Raw genomic sequence first — 17,461 nt, forward strand, 5'->3', positions numbered from 1 at the left:
ACAGTGGACCATCTCCACATAAAGAGATGTGAAGTAATCCCAGTTTAGAGAATACAACTGATTATGTTAGTGTTGGAATTAAGAATGGTACTGAAAAAAGCAGTAACTTTTACCTGTCATTCACATTTGTAAATTTGACAACAAATATTCTTATATAATTTTATTCTTATTAACCTTCATGATCAAATTTAAGAAATGAACTTATAGTGCACCTGGGTGGTTCAGTTGGTTAAGCATCAAAGCTCTTGATTTTGGATCAGGTCATGATCCCAGGATTGTAGGATTGAGTCCTGCTTCAGGCTTAGCACTAAATGTGGAACCTGCTTAAGATTCTCTCCCCCCCTCACTCTGCCCCTCTCTCCTACTTGCACTCCTCAAATAAATAAATTAATTAAATAAATAAATAAATAAAGAATTTAAAGAATTGAACTTATTTCTGCAAGAGACTAACATTACATGGTAGAAAACTGGTGATTTTGCATTAAGAGTAAATCAAAAGAAAGAGTGATATGAAATATTGTCTTCAATTAGCTTGAGAAATTATCCATAATTTTGTGCTTCTTTTTAGAAGAATTTACCCACTAAGAAAAAGGGCACATATTTAAAAACTAATCTTCTTTTTCTGTAACGTAATACCTATTTCTTGTCTTGGGTGCCCTATACCCTCATAATATATCCAAAGCACTGTAATTTATCATGTAATTACTTCCATGGCTGTAGAAAAAAACAGTAAGATGGTCATATTTTCTGTTTCTGAGAGTGTAATGCTTGCATTAATGATTCCTTTACTGAGCCTCGTGTCCTCCCAGAAATTTCTTTTTCCTTGATCTGATGTCCTAGTGGAGTGAACAGAATGATGAGCTCAGACCCTCTTCAAGGGGGTTGTGAGGATCACATTCAGAGATTCACCTGCATGCCCATGCAATTCACAAGCTTGTCTTGAGTAATTTATCTTTTAAGGACCCAAATATGTTCCCCAAATAAAATATGTACAGTAATTGCTAAACCATCTAAATGAATACATTGTTTTATTTAGGCCTGTACATTTTACAAAAGCAGGGACCCTCTATTTATAAAATAATACTTACCAGGAACATTACTGTGATGTGAAGTGTGTCCTTTTCTGCTTTTGACCTAGAGAATGAGACGAGGAAAGTATCTTGCTTGAATGCAGTGTTCTCTCAATGTGAAAAATAAATCCAATATTTTGGTGGAAAGTAGCTTCATATTTTTGTCCCCTGAATGTTTTGTTGTCTGTTCCTATAAAGGCCAGATGGATGAGGAATATGAAGAAATATACATGTAATTTATGAAGAGTCCTCGTCTTTGAGAAAGAAAAATAGCATGGGGTACTACTAATATTATCCAGTTTGGCATATAAATTTCAACTCCACCCAAAAAGTGTTTAATCTTTACATATACTCCTTGAGACATTGCTTGGCAAGAGATACAATCTCGTCATTATAAGTATGTGACATTTGATTATTTTCCATGGAAATTTTCATTGCTGGTCTCTTTTCTGAAAAAAAAAACATAATTTTTAATGCATATGATCAAGATGAAGAAACTACTGAAACATCCTCAATTTTCTAAAAGTTGACCAACTTTTATCTCAAAAGCATATATGCTTTAAAATCAAAAGATACACTATCAAATGAAATATTTAAGATTATACATTTAATTAAAATATGCAAGTCCACCTTCATATATATATATATATATATATACACAAATATATACATATATACACATATACATATATATATATATATATATATATATATATATATATATATATACTTCTGTCTTTGTTGAATTTGAAGGTAGCATACAGTCCTTTTTTTTTAAATTTATTTTAATGTTTGTTTATTTTTGAGAGACAGAGAGACAGAGCACGAGTTGGGGAGGGGCAGAGAGAGAGGGAGACACAGAATCTGAAACAGGTTCCAGGCTCTGAGCTGTCAGCACAGAACCCGACGCAGGGCTTGAACTCATGAACTGCGAGATCATGACCTGAGCCAAAGTTGGATGCTTAACCAACTGAGCCACCCAGGCACCCCTATACTATACAGTACCATAAATAATTTAAGGCCAGTTTAGAATGAACATAACGCTATTTCAGAGTGATAAAAGTAGTTGTTTCAAGAAAGCTAATGAAATTATAAATTGAGAATTTGTGATTATTACAATCTCTTTCATGGCACTGCCAGAGGGCACTAGAGAAGCAGATGTTAGATGGGCCAGGACTGGCTATTTCTGCATTGAAACCCAATAATGTTAAAGGGCATTTAACTATTACAAACCTGTACCTGTTGAGATGAGGACAAATTTTGTGAAATAGTGTGCAATCACTAATATATCCCTCTTATTAAATACAACAAAGATTTAGTTAGTTGTAAGTCTCTCCTGTTTGCTGTTTGTGGAATACAAGTTGGAGAAAATTGAAAGGAAAAACCCTAACCTTGAAGACCTGAGATTCTCTTAAGAGTATATTTCACAGAACAGAATTTTTTTATTTTAATAAAATCAAGCTTGTCTTTTGTTTTCTTTAATGAACCATGCTTTTGTGTTCTGTCTAAAAATCCATCGCCATACCCAAGATCATATTCAAGCCATTGACTGAACTGGGAACAACTAATACCTATAGTCCTATAGTTCATCAAAGGTCTCCCAAGTGACTTTCTGGAATTCTTACGCTACCACTAACATAGCAAATGGAAACTTAAGATACAATCCAGTGCAGATCAATGATATTCTATTTAAATTATATGCATGAGTGCATCAAACATCCATTTCCCCTTAAATTTAATGATCTTATGCATTGGTAGTAACAGTAATGACATAAACATCAGGATCGTTATATAAATACAATGTACTTAGAAGATATTTATGAGCTTTAAACTTCTATAAATAATATTTACTTTTACTCTCTACATATCTAGTTTACTTAAATTTTTAAAAATTGTTTGAAAAATTCACACTAAAATTGTCATTGATTGAGGATAGAGTTAAAATAGTAGTCATCTTGTCTTCAAGAAGAAAATCTAAAAATACTGATAAAACTGCACTTCTCTGCTTGTCGTTTTAAGCATTTTCATGTGAATTGGGAAGAAACAAAGCATCTCCAGATCAGCAGGTGTTACTAAATTGTTCCAATCAGAAAAGCTGTGCAATTGGGAGAGACTCAAGGAAGAGCTTATAAAATTGTCCAAGTGGGAAGAAAAATGGCATATGATTTTTATCATGGATACGCACAAGGTCATTTCTTTCAGAGATTGAAAAATCTAAAGCCTACATCCAAATGAAAGTCTCCAGTTATCACAGATTTGGAATTTACTCCTCATTTCCTCTGGTGTGTGGTTATATCCCAAAAGGCCAGGAATTACTGGGCATCATCAGGAAAATTATTAGAAGTGAAGCAGAAAACGTTATATGCATTTCTGGCTTTTTACAGCCTCGGGAGGAATATGGAACTAGACACTGCTCACAGCAGGACTTTCACAGTCATTAGCAGAGGGCTTCTGTGAATACCTTGCATTTGTGATCTTATTTATGGTTGTATTGGGCCTGAGGGCCTTTAGAACATATGCCCCTACTCTTTCCTTTCTTGTTTAAATGTTGACCATGTAAACCAAAACTTTTTTAAATGTTGATCATGTAAACCAAATAGCTTGCATAAAACAACAGTTTGGAGAAGTACATTGTTGGAACTAAATCTTAGTTTCTATCATTCCTCTGATTCTGATCCAGCAATTTGCTCTCTGAAATAGAATGGTGATATGGAATGTAACTGAGGTCTATAAATTCTTGAATGGCAATTTCAGTGATTCCAACTAAAAATGAGTCATCTCCTTTTTAAAATATTTCAGGCAAGTTTAGAAAAATTGTTGCTTCATACTTAGAGAAACTAACTTGAGGATTTTATTAATCAGCTACATGTACCAAATAGGTATTGATACAACGCTAATAACACTAGAACAGGAAGAGTGAATAAAGTGTGGCTTCTTGCTTTTAGAAATTTCATGAGTTGATATACAAATATATACATATACATATAATGATATATGCATAAGATGTATATAAGATGTATAAATTAAATTTTGAAAGGATTGGCAAATGTATGAGAAAGTTGGCAAAATCATTTACTGAATACTGACTGTGAGCCAGGTACACTGCTGTCTTATGTGCATTGTCTCAAAATAATTCTTGCAGTGTCTTAATGGGATAGATTTTATTATCCTCATTTTATGAAGGGTGATATTGAGGCTTGGAGAGTTTAAATAATTTTTCCAAAGACACTGTAAACACTACTGAGGCAAGATTTAAATAATATAATAAAACTACTCATTCAGGGAAGCTGGAACAAAGCTCTCATCTTCAAGGTTGTTTTTAGAGAAGACAAAAATGTCTCTGTGGTGTTCACCTTAAACTCTCTTAAAAAATAAATTGGAGGAGTGAACCATAGCTTTGCTCTAGCAGAGACATTTTAATGATCTTATGTAAGAATATCCTCCTTCCTAGCCACACATGCTAGTATTAATTCATATGGGGCATATGGCTCTTAGCTCTTCTCTGTAAGTGCTGCCATATTGATGTCATATGAGTAATTCTCTTCTCGTCTTCCTGCTGTGAAGCATCACTCTCCCCTTCCAGAGAAACAGCTGCTTCCCAACATGGGTATGCTTGTGATGAATTCTAAACCAGTTGGTCAGATCCCATATCCATGTAATTTGTTTATGGACTGTTCTAGATGTTCCTGAGTACAGGCATTGGTCACATGTGTAAAAAAATAAAACAAAAAAGAAAAAGTGACTCAGGGAAGAGCCTAATTTCCTCAGAGCATCTACAAATTCATTCATTCTCTCATTAAAAACTCATTCAGCACCTATTGTGCTCCAGACTGCTTGACCGCTAGCTGAGAGATTATCGACACAGCCACCTGTTCCAAGCGTTTGCAGTCTCATGGAACAGACAATTGTATCAAGAATCACAGAAGGTGTGTTAAGTACCATAAGCTATGTGAGGAGTTATGAGAGCACAAATGAGGACCAACTGAGGCTAGGGGGGTTGAGGGGTGGCTTCCGGGAGGAACTAACTACTGTTGCATCATAAAGGACATTTTGAGTATTGATAGGAGGACAAAAATGAGATGATTAGTCTAGAAAGGGGAAAAAACATGTTGCAAAAGCTCAGAGGCATGAAAGCATGACTCATTTGAGGGACTATAAGTAGTTAAGCGTGACAACACTGGGTGCTTTGGGAGATGCAATGAGAGATGGGCAGAAAAGAATTTTGAATAAAGCACCTAAATGTTTTCCTCAGGATTATGAAGGCAAATATCTTTGTTCAAATGGGAATGGAGATTCTGTGTTTCTGGCATTTTTTTCTAAAATCTTTTTAAACATGTCCAAATTTTCTTTCACTTACAGCAACACAATGTAAAATAATTTTATTTTTCTTGTAGTTTCTGAGGAAGACAAAGGATTTGGACCAATTTTCGAAGAGCAGCCAATCAATACCATTTATCCAGAGGAATCACCAGAAGGAAAAGTTTCACTAAACTGTAGGGCACGAGCCAGCCCTTTCCCAGTTTACAAGTAATGTACCTCACTGCTCTTTTCATAGTGGTGTGTCAGACCAGATTATAGATCAACATCTGTGACCCTGTAATGATAGAAAAAAGTTATAATATAAGGCTGTTAACAAAATACAGGGATATTAACAAAAATATTGGCATACAAGTTATCAAAATAGAGTAGTTTAATGCCCAGATAATAAGTTTCCTTAAATATATGCAAATAATCCACTTACTATTTTCTGCACAGATAATGCCAATGCTTTTTGATATTATCCATTTAAAAATTTTCTAATGGTGATCATGGATTTAAGCACATAAAAGGCTATGTGAAAATCATGCACAATTTAAATATACTCATTTGAGAATAAAATGTTCTTATATGCATTGACCTGGGTAATGCATACTTACATATTATAGATGATATTCCTGTATCAACTACATTTAGAGAGCTTGCATTTATAATCCTGAAAGCACCACTTTTTTCAGTAGTATCAAATCTATATTCCAGATAATACAGCAAATTTCTTAAATATCCCCGCCTATTAGACAATTAATATAAATATATCTCCCTCTGTTTTTCTGAGGTACGTATTTATATTATAAAAAAAGAACAATGGGTTTTTCTGCTTCAGATGGTTCAGAAAAGTATACTAACAATTCCTAGCCTGATACAATGAATTAGATTAAAAGATCAATCTGACATCAATGGATTTGAATTTCACCTGTGAAATGGTTCCATGAAGACAAAGCAAGTGATTGATGGGGAAATTGGGACTTTAGTGCATTAATGTCAGTTAACTTAATTGAAGGTTGTCACTCAACAAGATTGATTTTCATAGTATTTTTTTCTCAGTAGAAAAACAACTGTCTATTATTATAAAAAGTCATTATCAAATTTCATTCTAATTGAATTTATTTTCTCTTGAGTTCAAGAGACTCTCTTAAATCTCTGGGTTAAATTACAAAATTATTCTTAAAATAAAATATGAATTTATATACAAAATCACCATCCCTTTGAAATTATTTTTATTGTTTCAATTTCATGCATGGGAGTACAAAATAAATAGACATTTTATAAATTATAAGTAATATGTTTGTTCTGAAAATATTTGATGAGCTAGACTTGTTTCTACCCTTAAGCCATACATAATAGGTGTTTATATACATAGTTATGGGCATGGAATAGTATAACTAATAGGGACTGTAGAGGAGATCTAACCCAAGCACATAGTTTTATAGGAAAGGAAGTTGAATCTTGAATATATAAACTGACTTGCTTCAGAGTTAGTAATCACAGATCCAGGACTGAAACACAGGTTTTATGGCTTTCAAAGAAACATATAATTTTTTCAGTATGTGTCTATATAGATAGGTTGATAACACCTCAAATGCTATTTCAGTGATCTCAAAAGCTATTTCAGTGATGCTTATTTTGTGACACTTTGTCCTTGACACTCATACATGGAAACTTAGCAGATCAGTCTATAGGCTGAAATGGAGGCACCATAACGGAAGAGATTGTTCTCAGATAGTGTTCTAGAAATGGGAGTTTCTCACTGTGCTCAACCCCTTCCCAACCCCACAGACACAGTAAGAAGCAAAACTTTGCATAACTGCAACTTAATACACATTGATTAACAACTCCCTTTTTTCTCTTCTCTCCAGTCTCTGGCATCCACCATTCTATACTTTGCTTCGCTAGTTTCACTATTATAGATACCTTATATAAGTAGATCTCAAATTAAGCGTTCTTATCAAAATTTAAAATGTAAAAATAAGAGAGAAAGCTTTGCTTGACAAATATATCACCAACTCCTTTCCATAGGTTGTACCAGCACTGAATGCCTAGGATGAGTGTGGCCTCCTGACCTTGCACCTTAATATAGAGAGCTGGAAGGAGAAGTAGATGTTTAATTCTGTTATGAAGGCAGTCTGCATTTGACAACAAGAAAGAAAGAGAGGAAGGGGGGAAGGGAAGAAGAGAGGAGGGAAGGGAGGGAGGAAAGAAGGAAGGCAGAAAGAGAGGAAGGGAGGGAGGAAGAAAGGGAAGGAAAGAAAGAATTCAGCTCATGATGCAGCGTGTCTGATTGAAAAGAACATTTGAAGTTTTTAAAATTTACTTAATATTCAGAGCGAGCCATACTAACCTTGATCATCACACAATGGGTCATTCACACAGTAGTTTTATATTTATGGCATATTCCATGGTAATGTCTTATTCATGGCAATACCCTGAAAGGCACAGCAGGGAACCTTACCTTTTACTTACCAGCCTTGAAGCTTTCATCATCTTGCTTTGACCCCCAAAATAATAAGAATGCTAATTAAATTGCATTTAAAACTGTTTGAAAGGAGTTACAAGAATGGTGTGTATTCCTGAAAGTAAAGTAAACCAGTGAACCTACCCAATCGTAGCAAAACTTAATCATTATATAACCTAAAAGGCAGAATCAAATGTACTGGAGAAGAATTAATGCAATAAGCAAAAATTTGGAGTCATCATAGTGGAAAAACAAAATAAAATTGGAATTGCTCAACAAGGAAACCCATTGCCTTGGCAAGTGCTAAACAACTTGACAATGGATTGTTCAAGTAGGGCCAACATTGCCATCAAACTGGGGGGAAGGAAGATTTATTCATTGGGTTGGAATTTGGGAGGCTTTCAAAATGCAAAAGCCCAGTTTTCTGGGTTTGCTTTTAAATTACGTCCTATATTATAAAAGTTAAAACTAAAAATGTTCCAGTAATTTGATTTAATAAAAAGTATTCTAAAATGTTTAGGCTTTTTTGGTAAGATTCTAACCCTAATTAGAAGTGTGCAAGGCAATGAGCCATGAGGCCCCAGCCCACTAATTGACCATGGCTCTTGCCTGTGACATTGCTGAAGACATGAACCCTGATACAGAATGGGTATGTATATTACACAGATGGTCAGCTTAATTGAAAACTATTTTCTACATTTATTCTTCTCATAATCTCACCAAGGAAGTTAGATTCCTGTTTTTAGTCAATTTATTTATAACACAATCCCCTAAATATACCTGCAATTGTATATTGGCTTGGAAACAAAAGATCCAATTGATTTTTGCAATTTTCAAATTGTGTGATCGACCTCTAGTGGTCAGAATGTGACATTTACTCAGTAGAACCCTGACTTCAATTAGTTTTATTGAAAAACTATTTTGATATATAGAATCAGAAATTTATATTTTATTTTTTATTTTTTACTAGAGTAATGCATTAATATTTTATGCAACACATCTGGATGTGCATGAATCTTACTAGTACATAGATGATTATTATTTATAATCTATGTATATCTGCTAAGAAACCAATTAATGTAGCAAAATTCAGTGAAATATATGTCTCTGCAGATGTCTTATTAATAAAGAGAAAATGTTTCATGCACTTTAACATTTACCTTTATATGCCTGATCTAAATCATAAATTATGAGCCCAGCGACCCAGAATTATAGGGTGTGAAGAAATACCATACCAAGTCATCTACTTAATCATCTGATTTCACATGGAGCCATACCCATATTATTTTAGAATGACATTAGTCCAGTATGCTATTTGCAGGCCTCATGACCTTTGATATGACATTTGTTTTTCTTTCTCATAGATGGAGAATGAATAATGGGGATATTGACCTGACAAGTGATCGGTACAGTATGGTAGGAGGAAACCTGGTTATCAACAACCCTGACAAACAGAAAGATGCTGGAATATATTACTGTTTGGCATCAAATAACTATGGGATGGTCAGAAGCACTGAAGCAACCCTGAGCTTTGGATGTAAGTGACTGTAACTTTAACATGGTCAAGTGTATTTAGGTGAAGTAAAAATTAGATGTCATAATAAGAGTTCAATAAGAAAAATCAAGATGAAAAGAAAATGAAAGAAAGGATCCATAGATAAAGTGGGTCTTATATGATCACATTTAAAACTGTGTGGAGAGGGGTGCCTGGGTGGCTCAGTCGGTTAAGCATCCTACTTTGGCTCAGGTCAAGATCTCACCTCTCATGAGTTTGAGCCCCATGTTGGGCTTTGTGCTGACCGCTCAGAGCCTGGAGCCTGCTTTAGATTCTGTGTCTCCCTCTCTCTCTGCTCACACTCTGTCTCTCTCTTTCTCTCTCAAAAATAAATGTAAAAAAATTTTTAAAAAAAGATTGTGGAGAGAAAATTTCAAGAGTGAAGCATCGTGAAACAAAGGCCATGTTCTGCGGGATTTTGAATAACTTTCTAAAAACTAGTTTCAGTGGAAGTGTCAAGCCATGTGTTCTCAATGGAAGCTTTTGGGGGCAGAAACCATCTTCGACATTGTAACTAACAGTTTCTGTTCTCTAAAGTTGAACTCTACCTGACAGAATCTTAATCCATAGTACTTAATTTACCTTATTAAGAATACATTAAATTAAATTAATTAAATTATTTTAAGTTTAAAATATTCTCCTTATGGAGGCAGTTGTGAAAAAATATCTTCAGGAACCTTGTGCTAAACTTAAAGATAGAAGCTATTCTAGAAGAAAATTGCACAATTGAAAGAGGGGTTGGCCTAGATGACCTCCAGTGTGTGATTTTATAAGTTAGCACTTAAATCCTTTGCAAAATCAATTATAGGATGAAAACCATGTTTTTTTAATCAAAAAAATTGTTTTAATGTTTATTTATTTTGGAGATAGAGACAGAATACAAGCAGGGGAGGGGCAGACAGAGAGAGACTGAGACAAATTCTCAGGGTCCAGGTACTAGCTGTCAGCACAGATCTCCATGCAGGGCTTGAACTCATGAACCGTAAGATCATGACCTGAGCCAAAGCCAGACGCTTAACCGACTGAGCCACCCAGGCACCCTGAAAACTATGTTTTCAGAGGACCCATGTGGCAGTGATTACCAGAGGGTGTGAACAATCAGACTCAATTAATGTGGCCATAGTTGGAATATAAATAATAAACCCAGTCCTTGAAGAAACAATAGAACAATTGCATTGCATTGAAGAAAAAGGAACCTAAATAATTTTTTAAAAGGAAAGTCAAGTCAAAGGGCAGAAACATTCTGCTTTCTTTAATAATGGAATGGGATCAAGTAAAACCAATTTCAAGGTTAGGAGGAAGCATTTAAATAATGGCTTCACACACATGCAGAGGTTATAGTGACATTAAGTTATCATTGTTGAAATGTCAGCTAAGTATTTGAGGATAGGGTTGGCATTCAAGTGAGGCATCAGGATGAGAGATATATATCTGAAGGGCTCTCTGCAAAAAGGTAATAATTAGAATGATGACTTTTCTGAGATACAAATATATTCAGAGACGTAACAGTTTGATTTTATAATTCACGTACTGAGAAGTAGGAGATGAGGCAGGGCTGAAACAGAATGAGCATGAGTAAAACAAAGAATAAAATAGAGTATCATGAGGGGTGCCTGAGTGGCTTAGTCAGTTAACCATCTGACTTCAGCTCATGTCATGATCTCGTGGTCTGTGGTTCAAGCCCTGTGTTAACAGCTCAGAGCCTGGAGCTTGCTTCAGGTTCTGTGTCTCCCTCTCTCTCTGTCCCTCCCCTACTCATGCTCTGTCTCTTCCCATCTCTCAAAAATGAATAAGTGTTAAAAATTTTTAAAAAATAATATAAAAAATAAAGTATCATGAAACTAAACAAAATGTGAATTCTAAGTAAACAGAAAAGAATGAAGGAGATGAGACTAAGGAAAACTCAGAATTTGAAAAGGAGAAAAAGTTGGTGACTAGGATCCTGCCATTCATCCTGTTCCTTCACCCCCTTGGAGTCCTCCCCTCGGGAAGAGAAATAGACTTTTCAAATGAGTTTGTGACTCCAAGTCACTCCTCTTTACTTATTTGGTAGAATCCTGGTTTTGTCTGAGCCAATTGTATTTCCAGATGGAAATTACTTACTGAGATTGAAATTACCTCACTAAGATTCTCCCTAAACTTGAAGCAAAGGTTGAGGATATTTGTAATCTTCAGGGTTGTTAGCACACTTACGTAGGCCGATACTAATATCCAGTTGCTGGAGTTCATCACAGAAGTCTTTTAGAGTCTATGCAAATGCCAGCGTATAAAAGCAGAATTGACTCGCATAGGCTCCACCAAGCAACTGAGAAGTATCATATCCAAAAATGAGTTAGTAGGTAAAAAATATACTTTAATGAAAATCTCTATTGACTGGAGAGTGAATGTTTTCCTTTTTGCTTTCATAATTAGATCTTGACCCTTTCCCACCTGAGGAGCGTCCTGAGGTCAGAGTGAAAGAAGGGAAGGGAATGGTGCTTCTCTGTGATCCTCCCTACCATTTTCCAGGTAAATTAAGTTCCTCTGTGACTGTAAGCATCTGTGCAATGAACACATCAAGTTTTAATTTTCTTAACAATAATGATACATTTATGATTAAATAAGACTCAATATTTGTCTAACCTTGTAATGTATCACTTAATAATGGTTATAGACCCTTCTAGGCTCTCTAGTCACTTGGCCCTAATTCCAAAGGTCTGGAATCATATTGGTTTATAAACAACATATATGTTAGATTATGCCTTTATTAACATTCTTGTTACACAGGAGGAAATATGATAGAGTATTTACAAATTATTTTAAAAATAGAACAGTGCTGGTCAGTCATTTCATTAAAAATATTATATCTACAGTATACTGTGAATTATATAAATGCTTAAAAAGGATAAAGAAATAATAAATTACTAATCTCTTTAGGGCCTCTATCTGCAAGAATAATCATCCAATTTAGAAAGGGGTTAAATTGTCATCTGTAACAAGATTTAACCTTTGAATACAGGTTTTCTGTACTTTGATATGGCTAAAAGAAAGGCCACCAAGTGCTAATTAAAAGATGAACACTTTATATACTTCCATTAATTTTCATTTGCTTTTTTTATAAAATATCTTCTTGAAACAATATATAAACACTACTTCTCACAGTGGAAAAAAACAATGTTTTATATTCTAATATTATGGCATAAATTTGTCTTTAAAGACCTTTGTAGAGAATATATTCTATTACAATTATATGTATATGAAGTCTGGTTGTTTATATATCAAATATCAGTAGTTTTCTCTCTAATAAAACAGGAGAAATACTATTAAATGCTAAATATAGGAGGAACATAGAATTCAAAATGATGTAACAACCTTTCTATGAGAGAGTAATCTTTTATTATGCAGAACTGCTAAAACTACAGGGAAAAAAATCCCCTGATCTCCATAGCATTTCCCACAAACAAAGATAATGATCATAAATAGCCAATGACTACATTTGACTACATTCAGCACTGGATGGGTTTCATTTAATCACTCATTCATTCAACAAATCTCTTGTGAGCACCTGTTATACAATTACGTGTGCCAGGCACTGTGTATGCTGCCAGAATACCTATTTGAGTAAAACAGGAAAATCCACCTGCCCTCAGGGATTTGCTACTGGAAGAGACAGCCAACAGACAAGATCCATAGTTAACAGGTATAGCTTTTCCAAGATTCCATTTGAACTACATTCCTACCAAGATACTGGTAGTAGGTAAGCTCCAGGGTGGAAAATTAATTCAGGGAAGGGAAAGAGTAAGTGTTAAAGGGATAGCTGAACTCTTGTAAGGGACAATGCTGTGAAGGTAACTTTGAATAAAGCCCTGAAGGAAATGAAGAAGCTAACAGTGCAGATGTCTGAGATAAGGGCATACCAGGCGGATGCAGCAGCAGGAGCAAGGGGTGAGATGGGACTATGGAGGGAGATCAAGGAAGTCAGGGTGACTGAAATAGAGCGAATGAGGTAGAAGGTAGTAAGAAATGAAATTGGAGAGACACAAGAGCTGTATCACATGGGACCTTATAATTCATAGTGATTACACTGGCTTTAACTAGAGTGAGATTTTCATTGGAGGGCTTAGACCAGAGGAGTCCAATGACATTAAGTTACAGAAAGATGAGTCTGGCTGCTGTTTTAAGAAAAGACTTAGTGGAAATTCATTTCTAAATCTGTTACTCAAAATAGGAGTGCAAAAGGAAAAAGATATAAAGACACAGTGTGGTTAACAGTCTTCATTTTATTTTTAAAATGCATTAGGGAAGATGGGTCATGAAATTTTGGAATTTCCTATATTAATGCAGGGTCTGATTCTACTTACCAATCATGAAATTCTAAGCAAAACATTTAACCTCTGAGTCTCATTTAGCCTATCAGTGAAATCGAAGTAAGAATATTAATAGTCCATACAATATTTGAGAGAGAAAGATGGATACCATTGCTTATCGCCATGCTTATATTTACTCAAAAAAAAAATATGGTAGCTTTTGGAAAAAGCACTGTTTGTCTTGGCTTACATCCAACATTTGTTCTGCAATAGCCTAGTTTGGATTATGCCTTAGCTTACTGCTAGAAAACAACAGTTATAAGAGACAATATTTTCTTCCAGATGACCTTAGCTACCGCTGGCTTCTAAATGAATTTCCTGTATTTATCACAATGGATAAACGAAGATTTGTGTCTCAGACAAATGGAAATCTCTACATTGCAAATGTCGAGGCATCAGACAAAGGCAATTATTCCTGCTTTGTATCCAGTCCTTCTATTACAAAGAGTGTGTTCAGCAAATTTATCCCACTCATTCCACTACCTGAACGTAAGTATTTTGTTACACACTATTTTTGCAGATTGTCTGCTTATGGAGTACTTCCAATATGAAAAGAAATATCCAGTGGGAAGACTTGTTGGCTGCCCATTTAGGGCAAACAGAAGATACACAAACAGAAGACTTTGAAAGTCTTGGTCATTACTTAGTTTTTCTGATGCAGATTTACATGTTAAAAGTGCCCTAAGATGGTCCAGGTCAGACTGGTTGCTTCTAGTTCAGAGAATGTGTAGGGACTGATTCATTAGCCTAATACCCATATATTGGTTACAGTGGGAATCACTTACCTCTGCTTTTATTCTCATGTCCGTTCAAAGCTTTTAGTAACTTAATGAAAGAGAACAAATGATTAGATCAAAACAAGCTATAGTGATTATAGAATTAGGAAATAAACGCAGTTTTATTACTTTGATATTTTAAGGAACTATTTACATGAAGCAAATTAGTGTACGTATTGCCTTTCTGCTATAAGTAAGTAGCATGGGGTATCACTACCATGATGCCATAATTGATGATTACTGACAGACCTGAATGACATTTCCAAGATTCCGGTTGAACAGCATTCCTTATTTTAATGCATCACTTCCTAAGAAAATCAGACTTCAACATATTTGCTTACTTCCCATTGTTTTTATCATAGTCCTCCTGTTACCACTCACATCAGTGAGTTCAGGCTTCTGAAGAAATCCTGGGAATTGTTGTTCACAGACCTAGGCTTGGTTCCTGCCTCTATTCTAAATAAGAAATGGGGAAAATGTCATCATATCACTGTGGCTGCATTTTTTCTACTCAAGATTGTGGTCACGTAGTTGGTATTCAATAAATATTTTTTGACTTCTGGCTCTTTTTTCTCTCCACAATCTTGGAGATACTTGAGATCTACTACCTCATAGAATCATAAGGAGCCAGCGTGTAAAAACTTCTATAGGTTTCTTTCTTATTCTACCCCAGAAGTTCATCTCATCTATTTATTTCTTCCTAGCATCTCTGTGGAAGAAGGGTTTCTCTTCCTGTTCTAGCTAATTCTTCCAGTTGCACTAGTTCATTTACCATTTGATTCATTTAGAGACTTCACTATATCATTTAATTCCTGCTTTTTTTTTCAGAATCTTTATTCTCCATTCATTTCCCTCTGTGTATTCTTTTGTATTAACTGCAAACAATCTTGACAATTTCTTATTTGCTAAATCCAAAGTGTACTTTTCAGTTCTGAATTTGTATGAACTTTAACACTATTGATCTCCTATGCTTCTCTTGAACTCTTCTTTCTTTTCCTAATTTTCCCAGCTCCTTCCCTCCCCTTATCTTCCACCTGCCTCTCTGACAAATTCTATGCAGTACCCTTCCCCAGATCTTCCTCCTTCTTATATTTCTCTCTAATCTTTTTTCAGATATTCTTACCAATTTATGCCTTTCGACAGCAGCACTATGGAGATGAGTCCACATTCTTATGTCTAAAGCTTTTCTCTTTGTTTAGGACTTAATTCTACCTACCTCCTAGACTTGTCATACAGAATGTTTTTGAGAATGTTAAGTTCAAAATGTTCCAGACACATCTGTCATCTCATGTCTAAAACTTCTAGTGCTCTTCATCTTGTTTGGTGGTATCGTCATATCTCTACTATCTTAGAATAGCATTTTTAATCCTCAAGTCCTGTCCTCTCCTCATCCTCCAGATAGCTAATTCAGTGGTCTGCAGCTAGTATGTAAGCACTTGGGAAGTTTGCGGAAATGTACAACCCAGAAATACTAATTTAGCAGGTCTGGGATGTGACACAGGAATTTGTAGGTTCAGCAAGCATCCCCAGTGATTACAATGAATTGGATCCTTTATCTATGAGTTGTGAAAACATTGACCCAAAGAGCAGTCCTGTTGATTCTGCCTCTGAAAGACAGCTTCGACCAGTTCTTTCCTTTTTATTCCTACTGCTCAAGCCCTCATCTGTTTTGCCTGAAGTAATGACAAAGCCTTCCTGAGATACTCTTCTAAAATTCTCTTCTCCATGTTCCATTCTTTAAAACTTCCAACAAGATTTTCTACTTAAACCAAAGGTGATATTCATATAAATTCTCTTTCCCAAATGCACTGGCAGTTAATCACTAAGGAAATTATTCTCAAAATGTTTAATGTCACAGTTTCAAACCTTCTAGATAATAGATTCAAGCTCATCTTCAACACATATATTTTGTGAATTTTTGAAAAAATTCCCTGCAGGGGCGCCTGGGTGGCTCAGTCGGTTGAGTGTCCGACTTCGGCTCAGGTCATGATCTCGCGGTCCGTGAGTTCTAGCCCCGCATCAGGCTCTTTGCTGACAGCTCAGAGCCTGGAGCCTGTTTCAGATTCTGTGTCTCCCTCTCTCTGACCCTCCCCTGTTCATGCTCTGTCTCTCCCTGTCTCAAAAATAAATAAACGTTAAAAAAAAAAACAAAAAAAAAAAAGAAAAGAAAAAATTCCCTGCATACTCCTGAAACTTTGTCTTAATATGTTGTTTCCTCAACCCTAACTGGTCTGGTGAATTCAAATACTCTTCTTGCCTGAAATTCCCATAGGCCCTGCATAATCAACCATCCTCCTTAGCTGCCACCCTTTCAGACCACTTATTTTTGTTTTGACTTGTATTTTCAGTCATTGTGTATCTATTTGTCTCTCTAGTACCAATGAAGTGCAAAGTACCATTCATACTATAATCTTAAACCATGCATTTTGCCTTTCTGAGCCTGTTTCTGTGACTGTAAGATTGAGGGAATAAAGCATCTCTCAGTACAGATGTGCTCAATACATTCAATAAGGTAACTATATTGATAAGCACAGTGTTGTCTGAATAAACACTTTTCTTCGTTCCCTCTCTCCTTCCCTCTTTTCAACTTATTTCCCTTTTGCCATATGCATGTCTTTCTTCTTTTTTCCCTCTTTTCTCGCCTGGCCTCTTTCTTTTACACTCTTCTCTCTTCCTTCTACCCTTCTCCCTCATTTCCCTTGTCCTTTCTCTTCCTTCCTGAGTCTCATTTAGCGCCTGGCACAGTGTTTCACACATTTTTGATGCTCTTTAAGATTTCTTGAAAAAAAATTTTTTTATATTTATTTTTGAGACAGGGAGAGACAGAGCCTGAACAGGGGAGGGTCAGAGAGAGGGAGACACAGAATCCGAAACAGGCTCCAGGCTCTGAGCTGTCAGCACAGAGCCCAACGCGGGGCTCGAACTCACGGACCGCGAGATCATGA

The 17,461-nt window shown here is 35.5% G+C and overlaps 1 protein-coding gene across 5 annotated transcripts in view; it reads left to right on the forward strand.

Annotated features, from left to right (window-relative positions):
* Positions 1 to 17,461, forward strand: part of CNTN1 (contactin 1) — a 367,620-nt gene that overhangs the window by 197,527 nt on the left and 152,632 nt on the right. For 4 of the 5 annotated variants that reach the window (XM_011283870.3, XM_003988561.5, XM_011283872.3 and 1 more), the window contains 4 exons: positions 5,465 to 5,597; positions 9,204 to 9,376; positions 11,807 to 11,902; positions 14,023 to 14,229. In XM_011283870.3, the coding sequence (XP_011282172.1) occupies positions 5,465 to 5,597; positions 9,204 to 9,376; positions 11,807 to 11,902; positions 14,023 to 14,229 (609 nt within the window). Of the gene's footprint in view, positions 1 to 4,947; positions 4,997 to 5,464; positions 5,598 to 9,203; positions 9,377 to 11,806; positions 11,903 to 14,022; positions 14,230 to 17,461 lie in introns of those variants that run through there. The other variant, XM_019834827.3, reaches the window with a different exon arrangement.

This window comes from Felis catus, chromosome B4 (genome assembly GCF_018350175.1).
Source record: "Felis catus isolate Fca126 chromosome B4, F.catus_Fca126_mat1.0, whole genome shotgun sequence".
Classification (NCBI taxonomy): Eukaryota; Metazoa; Chordata; class Mammalia; order Carnivora; family Felidae; genus Felis; species Felis catus.